This window comes from Ruditapes philippinarum, unplaced genomic scaffold, assembly GCF_026571515.1.
Source record: "Ruditapes philippinarum isolate M1 unplaced genomic scaffold, ASM2657151v2 ctg2174_1_1_1_1, whole genome shotgun sequence".
Taxonomy (NCBI): domain Eukaryota; kingdom Metazoa; phylum Mollusca; class Bivalvia; order Venerida; family Veneridae; genus Ruditapes; species Ruditapes philippinarum.
In genome coordinates, this window is record NW_026859712.1 from 26,560 (window position 1) to 37,857 (window position 11,298).

The following is an 11,298-nucleotide window of genomic DNA, read 5'->3' on the forward strand; positions in this document are numbered from 1 at the left end:
ATGTAAATGGTCCATTACTGCTAATGATACTAAAGTTCTATCTAATATTCATCAATTATCACACGGTAAAATGATATAAAATAAATAAGCATTTGCACACACATTCAAAATGTAATGTTGGGTCCATCTCGATAACAATACTGCTGGTTTTTATGCTTAAAAACATTTATGTGAATAGGGTTATTAAACCTTTGAATTTTCTTAAAAAACTACCATATTTTGATAGAAATTATAGTGAAAACATTTACATACAAAATATCGTTTTATTCAAATATTATATGTAATATCTGGACATTCCTGGTACAAAGTACCTCCTGGCACTAAAGTCCATTACCCTAACAGTAAAGCTAAACGATAAATGAGAAAACAAACGTATGTCAATTAATCAGTTATTGTGTTATGAATACAGTCAAAACAATATGCATTGTACTGAGGTCAAAGAAGGAGTTTTGGTTTGCTTAGAAAATATTGCCAGTAATAAATCCTATTGTTTCGAAGTAAATGTATCAACATCCACCTTTAGATCAACAAACTATTGGTCACCATTAACTAACTGTAACTGTTTATTTATTTATTTAAGTCTCATCTTTACATGTAAACATTAAAATAAATATAAATCATGAAACACAAACATATAATACATGATTAAATTTTCTAAACAGAACTACAAGAGATCATTTTCTTTTGTCCCTAAGGGAGACAACTCCACAGACCATTTTTTCTTGCAGAAGTTTACAATGTGGTATAAAATGGAACACAATGAATAAAAAAATTATACTAAAATGTTTAAATGCAAGTAGTAAGAATATAAGTTGACCATTACATATTATTTAACCTTGGAAAGAATGTCATTTATTTTACTCAATACTTTACATTCTCAAAATGTTACCAACTTGAGTATTTCAACGATTTGTTTTCTTCAACATAATTAACATGAATACTTGTTATATCAATTCTTTGGTCGTCAATGGATGCCTCATACAAGTGCAACATATAATTATCCAATATTTTATGTATATGGCTGTCAATACTTAGAATTATAAGTCAATTAATGACATTTTTAAAACCATATCCTGTCAATTAAAATTTCCTCAGATTGGTTTCACTAAAAAAATTATACTGTCCAATTATATTTATCTTGGACCATATCAAACCACTATTCGAAAAAGTAAGTAACAATGTTTAATATGTCCAAGACACAGTCTTAGTGTAGATAAAACATTTATCTTAAAACCCACATTCAAGTATAAACATTTATCTGTTATTCTTTTATATACAATGTACATATTTTAAAGTCAGATAAAAAATATATATCAAAGACAAACCATAAAAAGGAGCAATTTGTGTATTCTTTTTTGTGAAGGAAAGTTACCCTTCTCTTAAGTATGTCAATGCAGGTTTTGGCAATAAACCGTACGCAACTCGCATTTGAGAATATAAAGATAAACTTCTACATAGTTGTCATTGTGTGAAATTATTGGTTTTTAACACTCACCTTCTCAAATAAATCTGCACTTATATCTTCATACATAAATCGTTCCTCTACAGCGTGAAATTCACTTTCTACCTTGTCATTACAAAAGGGACAAAGCCTTTTTACTGGTAGGCGTTCATTAGTGTGGAGTTCCACATCTGAACTTAGCAAAAGCGGACCTGTGGCAGCGCAGTAGTATGATTTTGCAATATTTTAATGGTTACATTATACTACAAAGCTGTCATATATTCAAATTAATTACCATATCTTAACAGTTCTCTGGCGTTTAATAATTTAAACATATGTACTCGGTTACAAATGTTTATCACAGGAAAACAATCTAATTGAAATGGATGAAATGTTCAGTATGATATAGCAGGTATAACAAAAATGACTTTTATCTTAATTAGAATTCAGGTAGTCTTTAACGGCAATGAACGTATATATAATCACAATATGTTGCTTTAAAAAACACATCTTATTCATTGATTTTGCATTAGACATAAACATATCCTCACATAGAAAATACAATGCACATTTAGGACTTTAAGCTTTGTTTTAGATTTTATATAAACATTTTATTCGTGCTTTTTTAAACAGATCAGTTCTTTTAACTCTGAAAAATTGAGCCATTAAAAAACACACAATAAATATAAATATATACCCATGGCACACATGAACATATATGTATGGTAGTATTGTCTTTTGTCTCATTTTGTGCAAATGTTTTAGTAAGCATAATTTTCTTAAAAGTAAATACTTTATAGTAGTATAATTGTTTAATTCAGTTATTCTCTATTTAAATCAATTATGTTAATGATCTTTTTCTGACACGCTAAAATACAAAGGCATATCTTAATGGTACATGTATTAATAAAAAACAAACATTACATTGATGCAATTAATCCGCTATTTTTAAATCATTTCAAATAATAAAAACACACACTTAAAAAAACGAAAACAAAACAAATAAACAGCATCAGTTGTGTGTTTTAAAAACGCTTTTCACTTGTAATTATCATTAATCATACCTGTTGTTTTTGTTTCTAATTTCAGAACATAACGTTGTTTAGCTGTTATACTAATCGTACTTCAGGTAAAATTAATATACTTACAATACAATACAATATCTTTATTTCACACAATACATGCACAATATAAACAAGACAACATGAGGTAAATAATAAAATAGATATTAATTGAGGCACCAATCAATCAAAAATCCTCATGGAGAGATCAAAATTCTTTAAAACAATTAATTATGTCTATTTAAATTTATAATGTCATTCTCAAGAACAGTGAATTAAAAAAAATCGTACATGATTGTTCATATGGCATAATACATTTAAAACATGCTTAATATGTGTGTTATTTCAATTTAAATAACGAAGAAGAAAGAAGAAGAAGAGGAGAGAAAAAATTACATGATAAAAATATATGTGTATCAGGATATTTTTAACCCATAATACCAGTTCGGTTTTATTTTAAATAGCAATATGTCGTTTATATATACATTTTTTAAAAGTTTCATAAATCACCCTCATTTCATACGCTTTTTCATCTGTCATCATATTTTTAATTCCTTTTATCTTAAGGTTTAAAAATGTCGAAGCACCACTTGTAAAAAAGATAAGTGTATCCTAGAGAAAATTTTATAATGATGTGTTTAAAGTTATAAAAAAACATTATATTAAATTAAATAAATAAACAATTAAATAAATCCCGCACAATTAAATAACCCATAGTCTTCCGAAAAATAATATATATCACCAAAACACACATCTTGCTTCATTTTAAATCATCTTTGTCGGTCTACTGATTCCTTTAACGGTTGTACGATGAAGAATTCGTAATCCTATCTCCGACTTATCCCTTGCAGAACTATCGCTGGCGTAATGACCCACAGCAAGATTATCGCTTATTAGAAAATCTCCATCTTTCCACTAAAATAGAACACAATTAATCTCCAATTCAATATTTTTTCTTAACAATGAACTGTTAAAATTGAAATTGTTGCAGACTCTGTATCACCACCCAAGTATAAAAAGATCAAAAAGAAAGAACTAAAAATACCAAAAGCATGAACAAACAATAATGTCGTGCTGAACAATCTGTAAAGATCAAAAATACAACATCTTTGATTATGTAAGTGTTTTTAAGAGCTTCGCCAAGGTACAAAAACCCACTGATAAGGCAATGAAATAGAGGAAAACGGAATCTCTAAAGAACGTAAAAACGACAAAAATGAAAATGTTGCAGGCTCGGTTTGATTGAGCCTATTTATGGACGGAATTGGTAACTGCAATCTACCGTCCACGCCTCCCAGCACCGACTCAAGCAATATCATATATTAAACATAAAAAATGGTGAAATATTGAACTTAGAAACATGCACAGATGTGTTCATAGGGTTTTATCATGGAACTTTGAATGGAGCACTTTCATACTATACCAAGCGGCGAATGCTACCCATGTAAAAGAATGCGTTTGTCCTAAAATAATAAACCAATAGGCGGAGATAAACAAAATTGAATTTACAATGGGATTTGAGGTTTGAAGCCTACATATCAAAGATAAGACGTCAAAAGACTAATTGCAAAATAACAGGCTCCATAACCTAAGGGTGATAAGACCATAATCAATAAATTTATACAAAATAATGAAACATTAGCAATCTGGGCGTTCTTTTGCTTAACACATGTCTTTGCACATAATACAGAAGAGTCAATATTCAAGTATTAGATAATTTAAGTAATCTCACTTAGTATGCTTTACATATTTTAGGAAGTAGAAAGATCACACCATATCAGAATGTATATAATAATCAATTGTCTTTAAACTGTATCGACAAGCTCGACATGTATTAATAGTGGGTAAACAAGCACATTTCAACTATGGATATTGCAGGAATACCGACATCTTGACCAAAAGCCCAAATATTAAATACCATTACAGGTTTATTTCTATGTTAAAAAAGGTTTTTAAATTCAGGAACAGGATATAAACTAAAACGGGCCATATGGGAAAGAAAGGGATAAGGGCTGTAAGGGCGAAATGGGGAGAGTGGTGAAACTTGCACTTTCCATTACCGTCAATAAACAGGCTAAATCAAACCAAGCCTGCAACATTTTCAGTTTTTGCCGTGTTGTGCGTTCTTTAGGGATTCTTTATTTGTCTCATGTTTTGGGTCTGATCACTTTTTGACACTCTTTTTATGATTAAACTGTATGCATCTCTTATCAATCATAATTAAACATTACAATTATTTTGGTAAAGCAATGGTATATTCTAAAATTGAAAAATATGGTTGAGTTTCTACTGATACTAAAAGGTCAATCGAAGACTTTTTGATCCTTTTTCCAAAATGACACCCCTCACATCACTCAAAGGTTTTAATTGTGTAAAAGTAGAACCCACCGATGTGTCGCAAACAAGACATATATGTATATTGTTTTCGGACATCATAATTTTTAAATGGTTGAAATAGTAAACTACAAACCTCATGCGAATATATTAATCTTCTTCCGTCCTTTTCAATCTCTGATCTGATTTCTTGTAATAATTCATTTGTCTCATCCGAATTAGTTATTTGCTCATTGGGTGTGTCTTTGTCCCAAATAAAAGCCTTTGTCATGCCCAGATGAATACACATTACCTAAATTTGAAATTATGATGACGGTCAGGCTTAACTTGTTTGGGGTGCTTTAACACATATAATAAATGGTTTAAACTCATGCATCTTTTTACATAAACTTAGTTTAAGCTTTCTAGTTGTTGAAAGATCTATACTACAGATACACCTCAGATGTTTTTTTTCATTTGCTATGTTGAGAGAACATTATATTTTCTTCAAGAAATACAAATATCTTCCGATACATCGAAACATTGAGAATTACTGAAGAATCATGAAATTTAGGAAGTTTATTTTCAATCAATGTATACTTTTTTTGCATCATCTCCTTTCCTTTATATTAACTGAAAACAATTTGCTGCAAGTGTTACAATTTTACTCAATAAATCTTTTTCGCGAGGTGTTCATTATTTGATAACAATCTGGTCGTGTTGAATATATTCTTACTTTTTATAATTGTATATTTCACAGTTTCTTCATAATTAAGTGGTAAATGTATAATATAAATCGTTATGTGAATACAACAGAATTTGACGCTTTATGCATATATACAACCATATCAGATACTATATTAGTGATTCAAATAAGATGAAATTATTTACGGATTCTCCAGTTACTGGGTGAGCATAAATTAAGGGATGAGCAAGGTTTTCTCCCTTGTCAGCCACCATCCATAGACGCTCCCATCTTGCTCTCGTCTCTTCAGAAATGCTGTTAATCAGCTCTTTAAAACCAATAAATTCTGTGAGAAAATTATATAAGTATTATTGTATCTTTTAAAATGTTATGTCAGTACCTTACTGTTAAAGATCCTAACTTGCAATACCTTTAGTAAATTTATGTTAATATGGAATTGAACCAAAAAGGGGAAATGTTGGAATTATAATAAACATAGCTTACTGTAAAACGCTTGCCTTCTTTTGGTGCAAATGATATATTGATGGTTTGATTAGTCAATAAAAAAAACTTATTTTAGTCATGTGTTCTGAAATAAATAATATTTAGTAATAAAAACAAGAAAACTGCTCGTAAATAAATATATTTAATTTTGATTCGTGACCTGTAGGGCCTGTCTTTGGTACAGCAATTATATGGTACAAAGCATATCCGAAAGGCTCGTGCAAGTAACTACCATCAATATGCCAACCGGAACGTCCAACATTAATGCAGCCTTCTTCAGGGTCATTCGAAATTCTATACACATCTGGATGAGGACATTTGGGATGGGAATAAAGTGGATCATCCTTGGACAATGTTCCACCAATGGTTCCGAACCATCGGGAAATTTCAGCATGCTTGTCTCCGCTCACCTCACCCTGGTCTCTAAAAATCAAGATGCGATGTTTCGTAACTAACTTCTGGATTTGTTCAACCATTTCGTCTGAAGATATTGTCGGGTCTGTTAGACGGACCCCTCGGACTTCTATGCCTAACTTTTTTACACATATTTCCATTTTTAGATGATCAAAAATCAGTTAAGGCTGTTTCTACTGTAACAACGACTTTTTCCGTTTTCCTCCGTATCTTAGACTTGAAAATTCTTAACTGTAAGTCAAACGTATGTCCTCAGTTCTGTTTTGGACTAATCTGAAATAGAAATTTAAAGAAAATTTGTGAATTAATGTTCAATAAGATATTTAGAATTTGATTGACAATATGAACAAGAAGATAAATGTTTTCTTTGATTTTGCTGTTTCTTTTTTGTTTTTTTGTTGTTTTTTTTGTTTTTTTTCATGTTACTTCATTTTTAGTCAATAGCAAACATCAACAACGTTGCGATAACATTTCCGACGCATCCGTAAAACATTCCAAGTAGTTAGTTAGTAAGTTAGTTAGTTATTTTTAGTTAGTTAGTTAGTTAGTTAGTTAGTTAGTTAGTTAGTTAGTTAGTTAGTTAGTTAGTTAGTTAGTTAGTTTGTTTAGTATTATTATACTCAATTCTTTGAATTCCTTTTCGTTAACATTTTCATCCCAGTCTAGCTTTCTTTTCCATAGTTTGTTTTTAAAATAAATAAATGTCCTTGCATTGCAACCGCGGTAGATAGTCCTAACGGATCTTGATATAACTTTCATTAATTCATTCCTTTTTATAACACTTGGTTTCTTGCGAAACACTTTTGATAAACCCAAGTGTGTCATTTTCAATGTCCCACATATGTCCAAGTACTTTATTAATCATATTGTACAAATGTATTAATACATCTTCTCCGCTTGTACCTGGGATAAGATTATCAACGTAAATATCAATTTTAGTTTCATGCAATTTCGTTTTCATAAAATGGCATTCAATAGCACCTAATGTAAAACGCCAAGCCAAAAGGCACTGTGCAAAACCAATATTCGTCAACATTTGACATGTCTGACATTCCCTTTTAAATAGCTTTTAATCATAGGAACTTTGTGACATATCTAGCTTCTTTTGTCATCTTACTTGATGAAATGCTTTTTCAATATTCAGCTATACCTTTATGATGTAACTTGCATCTTAATAATATTTGAAATAAACCATGTATCATAACTATTCCACGGTTAAGGCATGCATTCAAATTATATTTTGTTTTTGCAGATGCATAGTAAATGAACCTCAATTTTGTTGTTGTTTTCTCGCGAGTAAGAATAGCATGGTGTCACATATAGTGTTTAATACTGTTTTCTGTTTTGTAACACATATTTTATAATGTTTTCATCAAGTCACGTTTCTGGTGTATTCTTGTTACTGTTAATTTCATTATGTTCACGGTTGGTAGGAAGATCATTTTTGTTGTCCATCCATAGCAAATTCACATTATACCGTCCTTCATGATATTGCAACGTTTCCTTTAAATTTGACATAATTATTTGCACTTCGGAATCTTCAATAGGCTTGATTCCAAATGACACAATACTCCATTAATATTCTAATTCATGTTTTGCTGGCACAGCTTCATCTACACTTGTATAACGTTTTGATTCAGAGCTTCAATGTTGTAGAATTGACATTTGAACATCATTGTAATTCGACATTTGATCTTCATCTACCTTTGTTCTACCAGTTAATATCCATCCTAAACATAATGACAATAGATGGAGTTCTGGTTGTTCTTCCATTTAATCTGATTTTACAATTTCAAATCTAATGAGCAAGTCTAATCTGTCACTTTCATCTGTCATTGTAAGTTTTTGTGTCAATTGTGGGTAATTTTTCTGTGATGTCAATTTTATAGTTTTTCTTCTTAAATTTCCAGTAATACTTGGTACAATGTTTGCAGTAATTGACATAAATTGTCTTCTTTTACTCCCACAAGTTATCACTTTCTTGTATATTTTGCTTCCCTGTAGTTTAAAGTTTGAGTCTACCTGCTTGGTTTTCTTACACACATGTTCTATGACTTCCCGAATCCAACATTAATCTTACATTTTCATATTTTCAATTTTACGTATTTTTGTCGTGATAGTTCGCATTAAAATTGTTTCATTTATTGAAAGTAGACCTGGTTCAATATGTGTGTACTTATTGTTTTCGTCCTTTTTTTACTTCGACCCTTTGAGCGTTTTCATAAGATTGTAATTGCTATTTTGAAATTTGTTGGACATAAACTGTTATGATGAACATTGGCTGGTTTGAAGTAATAGCATTTTTTTCTTATCTTGCATTCTCTTGCTTGATGACCGACCCTCAAACACTTGAAGCATGAATTTCTTAATACTAGTATTTTCTTTCTATGATACTTTGATCTAAAACTTGTTATCTTCTAAAAAGCTTATCTACTTCATCTATGAAAATCCTTAAATTGCTGACTCTGTTTATAAATGGTAGAATGTTGATTAAACTATTGTAATGAATTTCTATAATTTCCCCAAAAATGTTTCTTAAAGTATCAATAGCTTGGTGGTAGTTGTCATTCGTCACTGCTACTTCATCAATTGCATCCATTGCTTCCCCATGAAACTCCTCTTTTCAAGTAAGTTAATTTTTCAACATTTGATAATGTTATGTTTCTGTGCACAGCACTTTGAAAATAGTCCTAAAATGCAATCCTTTTTGTTTTATCACCTGCAAAAGATATCATATCTATGTTTTGTAGATTAACTGCTGAGAATTTTTCGTGTTCTGCACTGTTTGCAAATTTTGGTTTTTATTTTAACTCACTCTTTTAATTTCATGCAATTCCCTTTTCTTTTCCTTTTTCCTTTTCGCTACCTTTTGACCAACCCTTTTTTTTCTCTTTTTTTCCTGTTATCTCATAAAAACAACACAATGATCATTATTTCCTTGCACTGAACAATTTTCTGGTAATAACGGTTTAAATGAGAATTCTATCGAGACTGACATCTAATTTCAACTGATCCTAGCCTGTGTTTCAACTCTCATGATAAAACTGGAATGTTATTCATGAAAGCTAAATCATCTTTATTTCTCAAAGTATCTTGTAGACATTTTATCCCCAAAAATCTCCTGTCTTTTCACCTGATAACAATTTTTTTATTAATGAATAATAATTTTCTTTGTTGTTGTTTTTCTTGTGTTTTTGCTTTTTACACTCTTCACCGTTTCTGTAAAACAATCTATCGCAATTAGCGACATGTAATGAAACAGCTGTTCAAACATAATAAGTTTGAATGTTCTTACTAAATAATCACATTGTTGAAACAGATGTACAATTATTATAATTCAAATAGATCACAGCTGTTTTTTTTCTTCTTACTTTTTCAATTTTTTTTGGTACTCAAGTACCACAACATTTGCTTTACAACTTAGATTCCGGTATTGCTGTTGTATAATTGCAATTTTTAATCACATGAAGCGACAACTGTATATTAACCCGTTGGTTAATAGTTTCCTTATTTCTTACATTCTGCAATATATTGATATAGTGTTTAATTTACGTGCGGCAACATTATTCGAAACAGAAACCTGCATTTGATTAAGTTAAACAAAAGTGATATTTTGCTGGCAAGGTAGACAATGGATCAAAATATAAGAAAGAAATCAAAATAATTGTATGTTCTATTTCAAAACATATACCCTTTTAAAGTCGGGGAATCAAAACGTATAAATAAAGGAATTAAAAACTCTAAAACAATATTTATATTTTGAATGTTGCATTAAAATTGATAACGTAATAAGTAACACATATGCTTTCACTTTTGTCCTTATTCATTTTCGAGCTTGCTCGCTGGCATATATTGATTTCATGAACTTTAAATCATAGATGAAGTTTTTTTAATTGACTTAACTGATACTCATATGGCCCAATTTGTTGGAGTATATCCACCATTTTCAATCACACATTATTTTTTTAATTGTTCAACATTTTGTGCACAGTGAATTTTCTCTCTTTTACAACTTTTTACGTCGCCAAATAACTTACGCTCAATTGTCATGTAAAATAGATATGCAGTAACCCTAACCCTATAAAATGTATATGCAATTAATGTAAATGGAAATGAACGGTAACCCCAACCCTTTTAAATGGATGTGCATGACATGTAAATTGGAAATACACTGTAAATGTAATTTAAAAAAAAATCATATGAATAATGAACCTTACTGTAATTTGTTATAAATCCATTTAATAAAGCTATAATCCTTGTTATAATTATATTTAATGCACAAGAACTACTAGCATTATATTATGTCGATACGTTAAAGCGCGTGTTTTGTTTACTTGTAAACTCTAAACAATCATAGGCTGTTTTTACTGTACGTATAATAATAATCACAATAAGATAGGCGATATCATTTTTTTCATCAATGAAACAATCAATATTAAACATAAAGGTACAATGAGTGTATTTTGTCAGAGCAAACAAACGTGAACAAACACACGCACACGCGCGCAGGAACGAACACGCACGAATACGCATGGACACGGCAATTGACGAATACAACGCACCAGTATCATACATTTAAACTGCTCTTGAAAACTATCTTAGTAAAAGAATCAATCATCTAAGATAAACAAAGGCCATCTGTAAATTCCGGTGACAACAAAAAACATTTTTTTGGGGGGCTTATATTAATGTAAAGGCTGTAGGATTTTGTTAGATAAAAATAATATCTCAAGTAATGTTTTCAAATTATAGCTTGTGTGCACACAAGCACTTAATACCAGTTACAAAGGCAACCTTGTACCAGAACCTAAGGAGCACTTTGAGAATATACCATTTTGCAAATACATCATATGTTGTTTTTGTGATATACTTTACACGGA

General features: G+C 30.3%; 1 protein-coding gene across 1 annotated transcript; it reads right to left on the reverse strand.

The window, feature by feature from the left end:
* Window positions 1–322: 322 nt before the first annotated feature.
* On the reverse strand, window positions 323–10,772 carry LOC132757605 (alpha-ketoglutarate-dependent taurine dioxygenase-like). The gene is made up of 5 exons (XM_060748928.1): window positions 10,636–10,772; window positions 6,165–6,691; window positions 5,707–5,846; window positions 4,973–5,128; window positions 323–3,417 (listed from the first exon to the last, which is right to left on the reverse strand). Exons 2-5 carry the CDS (start codon window positions 6,556–6,558, stop codon window positions 3,268–3,270), a joined length of 840 nt encoding a protein of 279 aa, XP_060604911.1. The 5' UTR covers window positions 6,559–6,691; window positions 10,636–10,772; the 3' UTR covers window positions 323–3,267.
* Between the last annotated feature and the right edge of the window lie 526 nt (window positions 10,773–11,298).